Raw genomic sequence first — 18,207 nt, forward strand, 5'->3', positions numbered from 1 at the left:
TCACTATCGAGGGTTAAGCCCCGCCCATCTTCTCCATTGGTAGGCCTCCTAAACGATGGCCAGCCATTGGAGAAGAGGTCCTAGTGACGTTCTTCTTTCTCTTTAAGCCCTGTCCTTTTCAGACTGGGTTCCTTGACTTACTGCTGAAGTAAAAGGTTTCTTATCTTCTTTATGGGTCCAGATGGCCCCATAAAGAAGATAAGGAACCTTTTACCACAGCAGGAAGTCGGGGCCACCCAGTCTGCAAGGGACGGCACTTAGAGAGAAAGACAGCCACGCAAAGATACGCTTCCTCCAACCTTCAGAAGGACTTCACTTCACCTTTAATGTACATGTACAAGTTTAAATTGATATGTTCTAACTTTCTTGTGAAGCGCTCTATTAAATCACAAAAATCAATAGAACACTCACCCGCGTGGCCTCATCATACTGATTGCCTCGGATCGACAGCCATAGCAACGGTGCGCTGCTGTGACGCACCCACGGCGCTCGGCTGCATCACTGCTCGGCGCGCACAGAACAAAATTGTACTCCTTTAGAATTGCAGTCCTTTTACAAAACGGCCCGCCTCCCGAGAGTGGGTGGTCTGAACCATGGCTGTGCGGGGGGCGCTTGGTACTGTATAACTTATCTGTTCTGCGTTGTTAACTGCGGGCCCAAAATCTAGCCTGTCCGTCCGTGTGACAGACTTCAAGCCAGCAGGAAGACAACTGTGACTGGCACGAGAGGCAATCTCAGTCTGTCTTCTTTCAAACCCAGCTACGCAGCGGCCTCCCTGTCACTTTCCCTGATCAGAGCTACGCGGCCTCTACCTAAGTCATGGGACGTCATTTGCTGCTGCCCTCGGTCTCGTCTGCACTCATTGCTGGTCGGGTCTCAGACATCACTCCCGCTTCATGGCCCGCCTCGCCGCGAGCCACCACCGCGAGTGTTCCCGAGCATTCAGGCCCAACACTGCCCAGCTATAGGTGCTTCACACCCCCCCGTGAGTGCTTCTCTGTACGTTTGCCGACACGCGCCACTCACCTCTCCTGCGCCACCCTTTAACCTTCACGTCAGGCCTGCACTGGTGCAGGTGAGGGTGAAATTGACCAGCCGGGAAGAGCTGCCTCGCAGAGCTAAATTCACCAAGTTATGGAGCTGGGGTTGGGCCCACCGAATTGCTACACAGGGCTGCGCACCCCCCACGATTACAGAATGTGGCTTGACTGTTTTCATAAGCGCTCCCAGCTGCTGCCTGCCAGGGTCCTAGCGTATGCTCCCTGAGATGCTTCTTAAATGAAGGGTCCTTATGCACCTGCTATTTCAATGTTTGCCCTCTTAAAAACAATGCTACAAAATATTCAGGGCAGTATTTAAACGTGTTTAGCTCTTCCCAATGCCTTTTGTTCCAACACTAGAGTTCTCTTATGAGGCAGCAACTGTATGCACAAATCGCACACTGTGCCATTACGAATTGAATGAGTGTTAAAGCTTTGATTAGCACGTGTTGCATGTCCTCCACTGTGATTCAGTGAGTGTGAGTTGCTACCGGCGGAGTGGGCTTGATGTTCTCTTGCAAAACAAGGTGATCTCAGTGACAGAAACAGGGTGGTCTCCGACTCGTGTTGTGCTCTCAACTTTCGTTCCTAATTGGGGTGAGATTGAAAGGGGCTGTTGACGCTTGTTTCCTTCATAAACTCAAGGGTTGTGGACTATGCGGATTAAACATTTAAGGCACTAGTAGTGTTGCTAAATGTCCATTGTAAACCCATTTGTACACTATTATGGGTAAGAATGTGTGTGTGGCTCTGTGTGTGTGTGTGTGGCTCTGTGGCTGTGTGTGGCTCTGTGGCTGTGTGTGGCTCTGTGGCTGTGTGTGGCTCTGTGGCTGTGTGTGGCTCTGTGGCTGTGTGTGGCTCTGTGTGGCTCTGTGTGGCTCTGTGTGGCTCTGTGTGGCTCTGTGTGGCTCTGTGTGGCTGTGTGTGGCTCTGTGTGGCTGTGTGTGGCTGTGTGTGGCTGTGTGTGGCTGTGTGTGGCTGTGTGTGGCTGTGTGTGGCTGTGTGTGTGTGTGGCTGTGTGTGTGTGTGGCTGTGTGTGTGTGTGGCTGTGTGTGTGTGTGGCTGTGTGTGTGTGTGGCTGTGTGTGTGTGTGGCTGTGTGTGTGTGTGGCTGTGTGTGTGTGTGGCTCTGTGTGTGTGTGGCTCTGTGTGTGTGTGGCTCTGTGTGTGTGTGGCTCTGTGTGTGTGTGGCTCTGTGTGTGTGTGGCTCTATGTGTGTGTGGCTCTATGTGTGTGTGGCTCTATGTGTGTGTGGCTCTGTGTGTGTGGCTCTGTGTGTGTGGCTCTGTGTGTGTGGCTCTATGTGTGTGGCTTTATGTGTGTGTGGCTCTATGTGTGTGTGGCTCTATGTGTGTGTGGCTCTGTGCTGTGTGTGTGTGTGTGTGTGTGTGTGTGTGTGTGTGTGTGTGTGTGTGTGTGTGTCTCTGTGTCTGTGTGTGTGGCTGTGTGTGTGTGTGTGTGTCTGTGTGTGTGGCTGTGTGTGTGTGTGCAAATGCAACAGGTCTCGCATTTGCGAGAGATTAAGCTATTGGCACTGTAAATGACAATGCCATTTATTTATCTGTTTTCAAAACCAACACATGAATAAAAAGTTTGTCATTTACAATGCCAATAGCTCTAACTTTTGCAAAGGCGAGACCGTTGCATTGTAAATGCTTGTTATTTTAGGAGGGAGGGGTAGGGGATGGGTTAGGTGATGAGAAAGGAGAGTGGGGTGTGCCAATACCACCTTTTCCCTTCATTTGTGTTTTGCTTATCGCTTCCTTCCATATTAATCCCAATAACTTTTTCTTGAGAAGTGATGAATTTGAAGCAATCCAGCCTTGAGCTGTCGATATAAATGGGGGCCTTTAACCCAAAGTCACTTATTGTGGTTGCACTCTCTGTGATGGCATTATGATCCAAATCGTCTGTAATGTTGCTTCCACTAACTCCATGATGTAAATGATTTGATGGTGCTAAGTAGTTAGGTTACTTTGGTGAGTGACAAGAGTTTAAAAGAGAGGGACTAGAGTGCCAAATTCTTGAACTCTTTCTTCTAATTAAGCAAGCACAGAAATCCAATCTGACTAAATTGGAAATTAACAGTGAGAAAATAGTAAATGTAGAAACAGCTGAAATTGCAACCTGGGTTAGTTCATTCCCACACAAATTCTGAGTAAACCTTCGAGCCACATATAACTATAAAGGCTAGTTACCAAGGTGTAGTCTTGCGCCCTTCGCGGGCGAGAAATCAAAAAAGGCGTCCGCGACTAGACCGCCGGAACAAGAAATAGGAGGTCTAGTCTTTCCGGAGGGGAATTCAGCAACTCAGCGGGGGAGAAACAAACAGCGCGAGGGGAGAACGCCAAGAGGGACAGAGGTTCATTTTATGCCACTTCTGCAGCCTGCTGTGAAGGAGACTGGACCGGGCCCTCATCGCTGGAGAAAGAAGACGCTGAGGAGAAGGAGAGCTTCTTGTCTGGAAAACAGCCTAGTGGCAACATGCACGAGTCCAGCCGGCCCAGAGAGGAGGAGGGTGGCAAGAATCCGACAGCCATGCCCCAGGAGGACCGTGGCCCTAGGCAAGTACTATTTTTAAGCTATTTCACTGCGGGCTTGTGGAGGTCAGGATTGTAAGAATTCCCCCTGGTCAAAGTCCCTTTCCTCATCCTCATCACATGCACAATTGGACCTCCCTTCCTAAGCTCTAGTCACATCCCCGATTGTAGGTGACGGTGAAGTAACCGACCCAAACCGTATGTTGCTGAACTTACTGTTATTTTGTTCTCTTTGAGGGTAAGGGACATAAACACCCACCTGGCATCCCAGCAGTGACGAGAAGCCCATCAGTAACCACAGAAGCCCCCCCCCCCCTTGACGGGAAGACCACAGAAGCTATCCTCCTCGTGAGACTCTGACCAGACTGACACCCAAGGAGCCCCTTTTTTTTGTTTGTTGTTTAAGCCTGGCAACGCTGTCCCACTTTGTTTCTGTTTTGGGACCCCTGAGGACCTGTACACTGTTATACACTAGCAGGTCAATAAAGCATTTGTCACCCCTCGACCCCGACTCTGCGCCCTCTATACATGGGGAATGATCACACAAGGGCACCAGAGCACCGTGAGAAAGGAGCTCTAGCTGGTTAGCATGTCAACCTTTACACAGCACCTACAATTAGAAGGGTGGTCTTACATTTGAGGAGAATGGAGAAGATAGCTAAACTGACGGCTACACTGGGCTCAGATATTCTTTTCCAAGCTTTCAGAGGAAAATTACACTGTGGTAACTCCAGCATACTTCGAGGAGTCCAATGAAATCTACATAGAAAATTACACTTCAATTATTTTGACAAGACAGTCAGAAGGTAATCCATGAACAAATGCTTTGTGGATTCAAACTGCATTCTGGCTTTTACTGGAAGCTGACTGGCTGCTAATCAGGAAGAAAAGAGGATTCCTCTCCAGTGGTGGAAGATAAAGCACAGAGATTTTTGTCGGGGCAGAGGGCCATTCTCTACCTTTAGCATTGACCAAATATCTCATTTAATAGTCACCGGTGCATAGCTTTAGCCAAAGGATTATGAGTGAGGTGGACTGGGAAGTAGGAAGAAGGTAGAGGGCAGGAAGGGGACTAGTGCTGGTCATTATAAGGGTGCAGGAGGGAGCACACCACTGAAGTATTTGACATACACCTCTAGTCTGAATCAGGCACGTTAAGAAGAGCCAAACCAACGTGTGCATGGATATCTCCAAGCTGTTCCTTGGAGATATCAGCGGTGCTCAGGGGCACAGGCTCCCAGTCCCTGCTGGAGTGGGAAACTGGCCTACTCTGCCCAATCCCAACACCTTTTCTTATGCTGGGAGTATAGAATGAGAGTAGCGTTGGGATTGCGTGGGGGAGTCTGGAAGCCTGTGCTCACGGGTATTGCAGAGCGGGGGGATCAGAGAAGCAATGCGGCTCTGGAGTAGATCAAGGAGGCTGGCAGTAGAGGTAAGTGAACATTTATTTATTATTTTTTCCCGTGCTGGTCCCGCCCGCCCGCCCCTCCCCCTCAACCCTAATTGGATTGGCATCAGCCGCCTCTGGTGGTTCAGCGAGATCTGGTCAGTTATGTCCCATCCCTTTCTTGAGAAGAGAAAGAACTTTCTATGTGGGCCTAGGTCACTTCATGATACGAGAAACAGGTGCAGATGTACTGTGATAGTGTTGTTAATTGCTGCCTTAAAAAATCATTTTCAGCATATGCATGAAGATTACGTGTTTTGGTTGTTCTGCTAATCAGGTGTAAAAATGATTCCAGAGAACTCAAACCATAACCATGAAGGATTTTTTCAGAGTTTGTGCCATTTTGTTTTTAGCTTGTAGGTTGTGAAGATGAGTACAGACTGTACGGCTATTGAAAGTATCCAGCACACTTTGCTCACAAAGCCTTGTGCATGATGTACTTACTAGGTTAGCTCACTAAGGCATTCGATATCGACGTACCCACAAATGTATCACTGACATGCCTGGGGGGAGGCGGGGCTGCTACATACAAAATGAAAATTGTACCACATCTTCCACAGAGAAGCCGCTGCCATCGCCACCCCACCTCTGCCGCACCATCAACTTCTCCATTAAAATCGGCACCTGGAAACACGCAGAGATCAACCCCATGCCAAAGAAGCCGTCTTCAGACACGACCGACCTCAAGAACTTCAGACCCATCTCCCTCCTCCCCATGCCAGCCAAAGTTATCGAGAAGGCCACCAACGCCCAACTCTCTGCGTTCTTAGAAGGAAACCACTTCATGGACAGTTCTCAATCCGACTTCCGAAGCAACCGCAGCATGGAGACCGCACTTCTCGCTGCTGATGACATCTGCTCCTTCCTCAACCAGGGCGAGACCACAGCCTTCATCCTACTAAACCTCTTGGCAACCTTAGTGTGCCTACTACTGCACCCTAATCACAAGACTCTACGACGCCGGAATCCGCAAGAAGGCACTGGACTGGATCCACTCCTTCCTCACCAGCTGCACTCAGCGAGTTAGACTACCCCTGGTCCTCTCAGAACCTAAAGAGATCAGCTCCTCTCTGAGACTCACCCTCTTCATGGTCTACATGGCCCCCCTCACAGCCATCGTCAGAAGCCACAGACTCAACATCTTCTTCTATGCCGACTGTGGCCACAGAATGTGGCCAGAGAAAACAAGTGATGAATGTGAGGAACCTTGTCACATCAATGCAGGAGATGCCCTACAATGACAGAAAAAAATAAAATTCTGATAGTAAAATGCACAGGGTGCCCCTGCAGACTAGATTGGTGCAGATTGAGGGGAAAAGAGGAACCTTTGCAAACTAGGACTTTACACATCAGAGAAAGCTTGGAAAGAATAAGAGGGACTCTGAATCAAGGCAGACAGCAAGCATGACAATCTCAAAACTGGAAGAACAAGCAAACCACAAGGGCCTTTCGGGCAGCGAGGTGGCACAATGGAAAGTAATCTGTAAACTGCAAGGGAATAAGGGCCTGAACTAATGGGAAAATCCATGCAGGTCACAAGTTGTATGGGGAGGAAAGAGTTGGGTAGCTCAGAAGAAGAGATGGGGCAGGAGTTGGCTACACAGGCAACAAATGAAGGTAAACTGTAGAAGCAGCACGATGGGTTTAAAAGGGATAGGTAGGTAATGAGTGGAGGAAGATCTACAAAGCACAAGAGGGAGAGAACCATGTAGGTTATGAGCAGAAAAGCAAAGCGAGGTAGTGTAACAACAACAAACAGGCCAACTGCATAGAAAATCTGTAACTAAACATTGCAGATGCAGCCAAAATTAAAACCTCTTATTTTTAAGCAAAGAAAGGCAGGGAGGGTCTATGTGGTGCCGCCAAATGTCTTACAGCAGCCTTTAGAGCTTGGAAGATATGTGAACCAGGAATATCTGCAGGGGTACTTCATTTGACATATTTTACAACACGCAAATTAAGCATGTTTTCCAAAATAGCAAACTCCAAGTCTGCGACAGGTCCCGTTGTGTGTGTTTGTGTTTTGATAGCCAAGAAGGGATTGTAACTCCCAAAAAGTAAAAACAAAAAAAGGATCCTGGCTTAGGTTACCGAACCTGTACGTAAACACTGAAGAGCAAGTTTTTGCATGCATTTCTGCAGCAGTTAGGACAGGAGCTTAGAGATAAAGAGGCCACCAGACCAGTATCAGCCAGAAGCATATGCTTTAGCTCACTACAACCCTTCCCGGGGATGCCTGCTTAGCACTTCAGCAAATGGCAACGTGTTCCTCGTTGATATAAGACAAGGACCGGTGGCTCTGGAGGAACAATGGAGCTTGCAGTGTGAGGAAGCTTCCTTTGAAGAGCATTCACGGAGAGGAAACTGAAAGGGTTGGTAAGTCCCTATCTAGACCTCCACAAAATGGAGAAAGATACACCCTTGCCTGCTCCTTCCTCCCCTAAAGGTGAGCTTCGTATGCCTCTGGGTGTGTGTAACAGAGCCTGGTTTGCAGCCTCAGGACTCCTAAAGCTTACCATGCCAGGGCCTGAGAGAGTGGGTCACCGCAGGTCCCCATGAGACTGGATTCCTTAGGTAGTTTTATATCAAAAGGGATAGAGAGAGAATAGTTACATAATCCATGAAGTCTCCAGGTTCCAACACCTGCCTAGCATGACTCACTGGCCTTCTCTAAATTCTACTGTGGTTAGAAAAGCAGCACAGATTAACCAATCAGCCCCAGTATGAAGGTGGGAAGGAGAGTCAGAGCAACCCCTATAAAAATTAGGCCCTGCCATGTAATAGCGGTATACTCTCTTCCAACCTTCGGATGCAATGGGGTTCTGCCAACAAGCTCATCTGTATAGATTTCTTCATTATACCAAACAAGGCATGCGAATAAACCCCGGACATAAAGAGAACCTATACCCGTGTGCCTCTTGTGGCCTCCCTAACCGGAGGCCACAACTAACACCACATTAACATTTATAAAACAAATATTTGCAATGCGCTGGAGGAGCTACGCTAGCAACCAAGATGGCCGCGTAAGCTCCCGGCTCCGCCGACCTCCGCCAGCAGCTCGTATATCCTGCTATCAATCCTGAATTCGCACCAGACTCCCGGGTTCATGAAGTATTTCTGCTTCTAAAGGTGTGATCCCGAGCTTTTTATCTTGTCGGATGCCGAAGATACGCCGTGTTCCCATTCTCGGCCTAACATCATGTGGAAGCCGGGGCCTCGATTTCTAGCTTATCCGGGTTGGAGTTGATCAACATCGGCCGCTGGACCTGGACTGAGCCCGGTCCCCCGAAGTGCACCGTAAACTGTTTGTTTTGGATGCTGACACTGTGGACGTTCTACACCGTGGAGACAACAGCGTACTGCACCGGGTGCCGTGTTCGGGGGTCAGACGCCCGGAAACCCTGCTACCTTCCCGGGGTCGACGGGTCGGGGCCCTCGCTGCCGGCGAAGGTGTCGATCTTGCACGATGGAGAGCGCCCATTGTTGTCATCGGATTCACGTGGCCTGTTACCCCATAGTAGCCGGCCTCCGGGGTTCGAATCCTGCTCTGCCTCTTCATGAGAGGAGATGAGGCGGACGGAAGGCACGCCATCGCTACAGGCCGTCATGGCCGCCATTGAGGCGCTCCATTCACAATCTTCCGCTGTATTCCGGACACTGATCGTGCAAGTGGACGGTATCTTGGGACTGGTGCACGACTCTCCGTTAAGTCCTCATCTATCTGTGGTGCCAGCGGTGCAATGTACGCCTGAGACCGAGGTCCCCGAGCAGAACCCGGATTTAATGTGCTTTGTCGGCCCCCAATTCACAGCCAGCGAGCCCGTGATTGTCGCTAGCGTTCCCTGCTCGATCCTGCTGCCGCCTCGTACTGATATGGACAATCTTCTGTGCTGTAACAAGTTCCTCAGTGACTGTTGGAGAGATTCGTTATTTCTGGACACTTTCCCTCGCTCGTTTCGTGGATATCGTGAACTTCTTTCCGGTTGTTGATCCTGCAACACTGACGTGGACTTTAACGAACGTTCTGCCTTTTCCCTTGAGATGGTGGTTCGAGTGAAAAAGACTCTCACGCAATACCGTACCGGCCAGGGTTGAACTTGAGGGCTTGGGTTTGATAAAATAGCTTGATTCAATGCCGGGATTGTCACATGTAACGTGATGGGAGTTGGGTGGTGCTTTGCTACACTCCCCCGATTGGTTTGTATATTTCGCTATATGTTGGTTTGATTATATCTCGGGGTGGTTGCTGCTGGCGGGGGGTACGGGAGACCGGGGGTATATTTGCTTTTACGACATTCCCTCCTCCATCTTTTTCCCTTCCTTGGGGTTAGTTTAGTGGGTGACAGGCACGCTGCTAGTGGGGTTAGGTCGTAGCCATCCGCAGGGGTGCAGTGCAGGGTGGGGGGTTGAGGGGGGGGTTTATTTTTCCTTTATTTTGTTCTATGACCTTTCGTTTTCCCTTTTCCCTTCTTCGCAAGAGATGTGGCATATTCTCCTGATCTTTTATTCTTCATATCTGGGTGTCGAGTGTCCGATTTCATATCCTGTATTCTGGATGGGCGGGATCCGATGATGTTTGCTTACGGTTATCTGTACAGTATTGTTTTACCTCAGCTCTAAGCTGGTATTGATTTCTTTCAGATGCCTATAATTGTTGTGTATTTTCTTAATTGATTTGCCCGTTCACCCTTACGATATGTTCCACCAAATGATGCCCGATGTGTATATTTCTACTCGTGTTATAATTAATAAAAATATATATATAAAAATATATATATATTTGCAATGCAACAGGTCTCTCATTTACGACAGTTTAAGCTTTTGGCATTGTAAACGACAATGCCTTTTATTTATGGGTTGTTTTTAAAGCAGATAAACAAAATGCATTGTCATTTACAATGCCAACAGCTTAAACTCTCACAAATGCAAGGCCTATTACATTGCAAATACGTTTGTGCTAAAAATTTATTTATTTTTAAACGTTAGGAGAGAGCGTGTTCTATCTGCAACAGCAGGCTGAACAGAACAATTTGAGTAAATAGTGCTCGGAGGCTGTAATTAAAGCCTACCAAGTAACAACACACGTAACAGGGGGTTGTCACCATGGGAGGTTACAAAATGAGACAAGGCGGTACTAAGGAGGGACTACTAAGCCTATTGATCAACGAATAACCACAGTTTACAGAAGACAATGACACAAGCCAATTAAAAAAAGTGGGTGGAGAGTGGGCGGAGCATCAAGTCCTTACCTGAATAAAGCATGCCTCGCAGAGCAGCGTATGCGCTGCCCCGACTAGACATAAAAAGTGGGGCCATGAAAAGACATAAAAAGTGGGGCCATGAAAAGACAAAGTGCTAGTCCGCCGACTAGGACAGGAAATTCCCACTTGATGGAAAGAACGGGCAGATACACTGCAGGTCTCATGCATGAACATTTCAACATGTAAAGATGAAGGGCGAATAATGGGAGAACATTATTGTGACATGGGCTGGGAGGTGTGCAAACTACTATGAAAGTTTCGATCTTTATTCTTGCAAATGTTACCTACCATCTCACTACAGCATCATGTTGTGCCTTGCAACCTGTCTGACTTACACCTCCCCCACAATATTCCAGCAACACTGTTTTTTTCTCTTTTTCATCAAAAGTCAGAGTCAAGAGCACACACTTTCCAAAAATCAAATTTTAAGGAACATGTTTGAAACTAACAGGCTGAATATAAGCTACAAACACATGCAGGTATTGGAAGAAGGGTACTGCGTGCTGACCAGACACAAATAGAGAATGTATGAATATGTGCAATTTTATTTATAACCTGGATTGATAAATCGGAAATATAGAGCATTCTTCTCCTTCACTTTCCATCACTGCTCGGCACTAACCTCTCCATTTTAATAGTAAAAGGTACTTGGTATTAAAACATCTGCAGAGAAAATGGCACCAAAATCTGTATTTATTGCTGCATATTATTTTGCCCACAGTGACAGGTAAAAGCTATTTTTTTCACCATGGAATTAGGTTCAGTCCGCTAGCTATTCCCTATTTTCAGCTATGCTTAATTCAGGACTGCTTACACTATAAGATGTAATGTATTAATTAAAATTAAGACCAAAAAGAAGATTTGGGATTAATATGGCATTTAACATAACTTTAGAATGATGGAGCCTTTTTGCCTGCATTTTTTTTTTTTAAAACATGTTTCTTTTGTATCAAAATTCCCATTCAACTGTGCTGGAGAATTAGGCAAACGGGACGTATAAAAAAAAAATCTTACCTATTGAATTTGTAGTAAACAGTAAGAAAACTCTAACATCACTAAATTGTGTGTTAAGTGGGAAAAAGGGCCCATCTCCCATTTGGAACCATCGTAAAAAGGAAAAGACTGTGAGAGCAGGTAAGGTGTGTAAATGAAGTTAAAACACCAGCAGCCTTAAAATAAATATATATTATTGTATTTTTTTTCTCAGCGAGTCCAGGGTTGAATTTGTGCAACAAATTAACAAGGCAATTGATAAGCAGAAACTAGCAGACATAAAAGTAGAAGAACCCAAACGTCAGTACTATTTTAAACATGGAAAAATATTTAACAAAAAAGCAGCTAAAGGCCCTTTTTGGAGGAGACATACATCTCATCATCCACCACCTGTATATGGCAATTTCCATCTAACAACCTTGAAGATGTACATACGCCACAATATACATTGCCTCCACCATGAACGGTACAATTGGTTAATGCATTAACTATTTCTGAAGATCCCCATAGTGGCCAAAGCATACTGCTGAGCTACAGTAAAAATAATTTACAAAAAAAAAAATGAAAATACAGGTCATGGTAATGGGGGAAACATTGAGTTCTTCAACGCAGACACAACTGTTCCAAATACATACATTTATCAAGTACAGCAGATAAATATTTCTCGATCAGTCACAATATGATCAGATCTTTTATGCGGTCCGCTGGTATGCATTGTAAAAGGAATAGTCAAGCATATGTTTTACAGTAATAAGTATGAACTACAAAGAATTCCCCACTTCAAGATGGCTGCAACGTTTTCGTTTCTCAAAAAGAAATCAAAGGCAGCTAGCTGCCCACCCTCCACCACAACAATGAACTACAAACAACTTCAATCCTAGAAGGCTACCACCTTTCCATTGTATCAAATTAACTGTGAGGAGGGATCTCAGATTCCCTATGCACCAAAGCTTGCTTAATAGACATAATTGGGTTTTCATTTGAATTACGGCAAAAATATTCATATACTATTCATGGGTAACAACAATCATGTTTAACCCCTTCACTGCGGCGGCTATTCCACCGCAGTGCTAAGGGGGCGGGGCGGGCGCATGCTGGTGACGGAACCGCTCCGTCACCAGCCGCGGTTGCGCTGTGCTCATGACGGAGCGGTTCCGTCACGGCCCCGCCTGCTCAATAGAACGTTCAGCGCAGGTGCGGAATCCGCGCCGCGCAGGCGTTCCGAGCGGGCTGTGACGGAACCGCTCCGTCATCAGCACGGCGCGACCGCGGCTGATGATGGAGTGGTTCCGTCACCAGCAGGGGAGGGGTTAAAAGTCACCCACCAGAATAGTAGCCAACAAGATAGCTCTGTAGCATGCTGTTGCGATGAGCAAAAAAAGTTGTAAGATTCATTCGGCAGCAGTTGATACAATAAGCATGATTAGTACATTTACAATATCAGTTGTCTGCAGCTATATGCTGCAAATACTTTTTGTTTTAATTGATACAGTCAAATTCTGCATTATCGATTCATTCTATAACAATTATTCGCCACTACTAGTATTCTCCACATAAGATATTCCACCTCCTACAAAGCGTCCCCATAAATTATCGATTCATTCTATAACAATTATTCGCCACTACAAGTATTCTCCACATAAGATATTCCACCTCCTAGAAAGCGTCCCATCAACATACTAAGCTATCATTAAGGACACAATGGGCTGGACACATTGATGAAAATCTTAAAGCAAAAACTCAATTTTACAAGGCAAGCTGCCCAATGTGTTGCTGTGGTGGTCCTGTTATAAATAAAATAATAAAAAGCATTAACACGATTGTGTTTTTTGCAGTCTCTGCTACACTGCTGAAGAACGCTGCAAAGACACTTGAACTCATTACACATTGGGATATTCTTATTTTTTAAGTTTCTTTTAGTTTTGTTGTACCATGAAATTGCAATTAACGAGTCTGAAGTGAAGCGTACTTAGTATGCGACAAGTCTAACACCAGGAGAGGCTTTCAGAAGTGAAACATGCAAACGTCTTTTCAAGTGCTGCATCCTCACAACAAGGTAGCCAGTGCTACAGAGATGCAAAAAGAAACACTGTTTCATTTATTACAAGGCCTGGCCTCAATCTGCAAAGTTTGTTCAAACCGGGAGAGTGCTGGTTTCGCTCAAGAAACAAATAAACACAAAGTTAATTTACTAGAAAATATACCGAAGGAACGAAGCCAAAAACTTAACAAATCGCAACGCCTAACCGAATGTAAATATAAGCATGCAGCTCAGAGGTCCGGGCCATCCAATAAAACCTTTAAGGGCTGCACCTTGAAAGCCTTTTAATGCCACAAAAGAATCCGATGTGTTTCCCTTTATTAAGGAATATATCCAAAGAAGGTGTACCAAATACTGTCTATAAATAAATCTGTAAATTACTACAACGCAGTCAACTCCCATACCTCCAAGAGCTCGTGTTTTGCCCCTGTGACACCAAGGAACACCATCCAGACACCTACATGGTTGCACCCTTAGAGTGCCTGAGAGCAAGGTGTATAGCACATCTTAAGATATATATATATTATTATACCGAAGGCATTCACAACCCAGACAACTATTCAGATGAACCTCTATCTAGGACTGCCTGCAGCCAGTATTCGATCAGATCTCATGGTATGTCTTTACATACCCAAAGCATTCACAGTCCACCTGTACAGTTGAACCCTAGACTGCCTGGAAGCAGTAGGCATATTATATATTGGGCTAGGTTTGTACTGTGTAGATAACCAAAGCAATGAACAAATAGATAAACACAAGGGAGAGAGACCCTCTCCCCTACCCCTCCCCACCCCCAAAAGGGGGCGTCCTGTCAATGCCGAATGGCTTCTTAAACTTTCTCTAAAATGAAAACTCTGTCTCTGACCTACACTCCTCACGGTAACAACCATGCATCTGGGGATACAGGTCAAAGTCCGTGTTCTTAGGGCTACTTGTGAGATAGACCAGCTGTCTGGGGACAAGGTATATCCAATCACTGACAGCTGACGGAGTTCTGCGGTCCCAGCTCAACTTAGAAAACATTTACAGACTATGGGATAGCTTCGCTGGCCAAACACAACCCCTGGAATATAAGGCCTCGCAGTGTGTTGGCCTGCAGCGAAGAATTCTCAGATTGGAGCGTTGAGGCAGAAAGTAGCAGTTCAAAATTGAATGATTTGTACAGAAGATCACACGGACGTTCCAAAGGGGAAGCTGGGATTACAGTTTATGTCTCATGGTTCATTAGGTGGTCATGAAACCACAAGGCCACCTCTCCCAGGAGGCACATTCGACCCTGTTTGGGCCTCCGTAAGCGTGGGATTACCCGGCAGCCATGAGGGCTGTCCAAAGATGTCACCCACAGGGCGTCGGTGCGTGCCAGCCTCTTGTGAAAACATTTCCACCAGGAAGGAGCCCGGGCGCCAGCACATGCAAAAGCCCTCTTACAAAGCGTTACCTTGTTTCTCTCTGTGGAACTGCCACACACAGATGTCTTTCAGAAGCACGCTTCGTAAAACACCACAACAAGAACAAGGCGTATACAGTAGGGTCAGATATTCAATGGGAAGAAAGCGTTCACTGTGGAAATCCGTGTGTAACCAGAGCGACAGGGGTCAATTGCTGGTAGATCTATTCACTCACTGGTTCGTCTCTATGTTGTTGATAAAACAAGTATCTTTGAGCTGGATCAACAACATGAGAAAATCCAAGCAACATAATTGTATATGTTATTATATTAGCGACGTTTGCAAGGGTTCAGATCCAATCAGGCACACCAGGCTAATGTATTATAAAATAGCACTAAACGCTGGTGTTCAGAGGATTTCTACAGGCTCACTGTGTTGTGAAATGTAGACATTCTGCGGTGTGGTACAACATCACCCAATGTCGTCAACTGGGATTAGAGCTCCGGGGTCTTGCCTCCACAGGCGGCAGTCTGGACACTGCAGATTCAACTGGCGGGCAGTCACATCTTTGGCCCTGAACAGAATTAGCTCTGCCGGCGCCATCTCCGGGCTTTGCGGAAAGCACGCTGCCCTGCTGCCTGGACTCTCTCCAGAAGCCGGGCAGCCTCTTCCAGCTGCAAATCAACAGCCAAGCCCCCTCACCCCTCCCCCATTTCAGCACTCGCCCCGCCTCCCAGGAAGAGCATCCTGGCCTTCCCAGAATTCAACGACATCACACTGCTGCCAAAACTTAAGAGGATCTCTCTACCCAGCGGGACGTTCCGTGGTGCAACCGGGTTCCTACCCGTGTGTACAGACACATATCTATTATTGTACGGGATATTATTTTTAATTGGAATAAGTAAACAAAGGCCCCCTCTGTCGGCGTTGTAATGCTGCTACATACGAGTTAAAATGCTGCACCTTTCGGCAAGGGTTTAGTTACAGAAACATAGGTTGACTTCCCAGTTTCTGTTACTGATAATAGTGTAACTGCGATGCCTCCTTTTTCGACGCGGCTGAGAGGGCAGCTCAGAACTTCTCCAGAAAGCTCCCAACGGAGGAAAACGTATTTCAATCGGTTTATCGCCATTTTTGCCACGCTGTAGCGTAGCGAAGCTACCCGAATACTACCAGATTGTTTATGCTAATACTGCAGGGCTCAAACTAACTTCCAGAAAGGTCTCTGGTGTCTCGAGCAGACGTTTTCCTAAATGAGCAGACACGAGGAAGTGACGGACAGAAACAATGCCCGAGCTGGCTATTCCCCAAAATCTCAAATGTGACATGGACGAGCAGGTGGCAATGTTAAAAGTGAATGAAAAAGTCTTTCTTCCAAAATTTCACGCGGTGTGCTACATTGAGGCATTATTTGGTTAAGACTCAAAATGGATTGATTTCACTCCACGAGAGGACCCTACCACAGTTTTCTGCTGACCTCCAAAGGGGGTATCGCACCCTGTACTTCAGAAGTGGAGAAATACATTTGATATGTTACAGGAATCAATACAGTGTGCATGTTTTCGTTGCTGCTGCTGGAGTCAGTACTGACGTTTCTTAGCCTGTCATTAGTGCGTGACCACACTTGCCCAGAGCGATTCGGAATGTGCATTGCCTACCCCCCGTGTCTGCGGTACAGGTGGTTCCCAACTTGAGTTCAATACTTAGCCCAAAATCACTTTCTTACCAAGCCCATTTGCCATTTTGTAAAAAAAAAAATTCAAAGTACTATGGTTAAAAAAACAGCTTTAAAGGCAGAATACAATTGTGTATATATATATATATATATATATATATATATATATTTTTTTTTTTAAGAGGGGGTTTACACGGACTTGTACACCTTTTATAAAGCATGGAGTTCATGCGGCGCAGCAACTGGTCTCAAAGCTTATGCAGTCACAGATGCCCTGAAGTTATAGAAGGCAGTGTATCACATGCCAGAACAGATCTAATCCATCCTGTAGTAATTATTTTACTGTAGTAACGGCGGATAAACTTGTAAAGCGGGTGTTAAGGTGAAGGCAGGTGAAAAGAAGCCTGTACAGCAAACATACAACAAAGGGCCTTTATATACCTCAAAGTCCAGAATGTAAATACTAAACAACTCCACACATTATTTAGGATAGATAGTGGTTTCCATCACAGAACACGGACAGGTGGGTTCATGACAAGACAACCTGGAATGTATATGGAGAACTATTTACATTAAATTAAGTGCAACCAAATATCCTGAAAATCTGAAATGTACAGCCACCCTGGATCCACATGGGACACCCCAGATGTATATGAAAGCATGTCCTAAATATGTGTCAAGTGTTTTTTCAGCTAAGAATGAAAAAGGGGCACAGACAACTCATACTGACCTGTCCGTGACCGCCGCCTGTGTGCCACTCATTGGGGCCCTCAGCAAATGCCGCTTCTTATCCAATTAGCATTGTAGAGCAAATTATGTAAACTCTGCCGATTTCTGGTTGGGTCCTGTTCTAGAGGTTGTGTACAATCCCTTTTTTCTCCATGACAAATGACATCAATCGTCGCGGGAGGAAGTCGCCTCTGTCCCTTGCTGTTGTTCCAAATGTTACGAGGGCCCTCACGGTACACACCTTTATCAGGGGGTGGACCCTGCTACTTTTTAAGGAGGCTGATCTACCCTTGTCCTCGGTGGTATGCGCTTGCCGCCCGCTCCTCGGGGCTCCTCTCCTTCTGCAGGCTCTCTCCCCGGATCACACAGGCTCTGCGCTCCCTGGCCCGTGCCCCTGCTCCATCCCCCGGGTGCAGCTGTTCAGCGAGGGCGCTGGTGCTCCTGGAGCCGCATCGCTGCAGACTGGTCCCGCTTCCGGTACCTCCAGAGCAGCTTCCGGTGCCACTTGAGCCGCTTCCGGTCCGGCTGGCTCGGGTCCCGGTTCTCGTGCCTCTGTTTTCCCTGCCCTGTCCAGCGACGCCTCACCTCCAGGGATCCCTCCGCCGGGACTCCTACGCCGGGTGTTCAGTCGTTTTGAGCTCCTCGTCTGTTTTCGTCCCATCCTCGCGTTTGCGCATGCGCGTCATCGTACGCGTGCGTGCCCTGTAATTTGGTGTAGGTATTTCTAAGCTCCCCAGTGTTCTGTCGTTTAAGTGCACATGCGTGTCATTTGAATGCATGCATACTGTGCAATTTGTCATCGCAGATGTCCGCAGCAGTAGTACCCGTTCGAGCCTTTCATGAACTCTTACCTCGACTCACAGGTCAATGAGAGCTGTAGTCTGGCGATGGAGCACTAGCCTGTGAGAGGAGTGTGCCACCGGAGCTCTCGGGAGGGCGAGGCCTAGTGCCTGCGTGAGGTAAGTAAACGCGACATGTTGCATAGCCCAGAAACCCCTAGAAGCCAAGGCAGAGGATGAGAGAGGCTGGTACAGATTCTGCCTACGTGTATGTAAAATATCATACCATGTATTTGCGTCTGCCTACACTAGCAG

General features: G+C 46.8%; 1 protein-coding gene across 3 annotated transcripts in view; it reads right to left on the reverse strand.

The window, feature by feature from the left end:
* The window catches only part of ARHGEF12 (Rho guanine nucleotide exchange factor 12), a 926,126-nt gene extending 908,348 nt beyond the window's left edge, over window positions 1-17,778 (reverse strand). For 2 of the 3 annotated variants that reach the window (XM_078682161.1, XM_078682160.1), the window contains exon 1: window positions 17,115-17,279. In XM_078682161.1, the coding sequence (XP_078538287.1) occupies window positions 17,115-17,146 (32 nt within the window). In that variant the 5' untranslated portion in view covers window positions 17,147-17,279. Of the gene's footprint in view, window positions 1-17,114 lie in introns of all 3 variants that reach the window. The other variant, XM_078682163.1, reaches the window with a different exon arrangement.
* Window positions 17,779-18,207: the final 429 nt, after the last annotated feature.

The sequence above is a fragment of the Lissotriton helveticus genome, chromosome 3_1 (genome assembly GCF_964261635.1).
Source record: "Lissotriton helveticus chromosome 3_1, aLisHel1.1, whole genome shotgun sequence".
In the NCBI taxonomy this organism is placed as follows: Eukaryota; Metazoa; Chordata; class Amphibia; order Caudata; family Salamandridae; genus Lissotriton; species Lissotriton helveticus.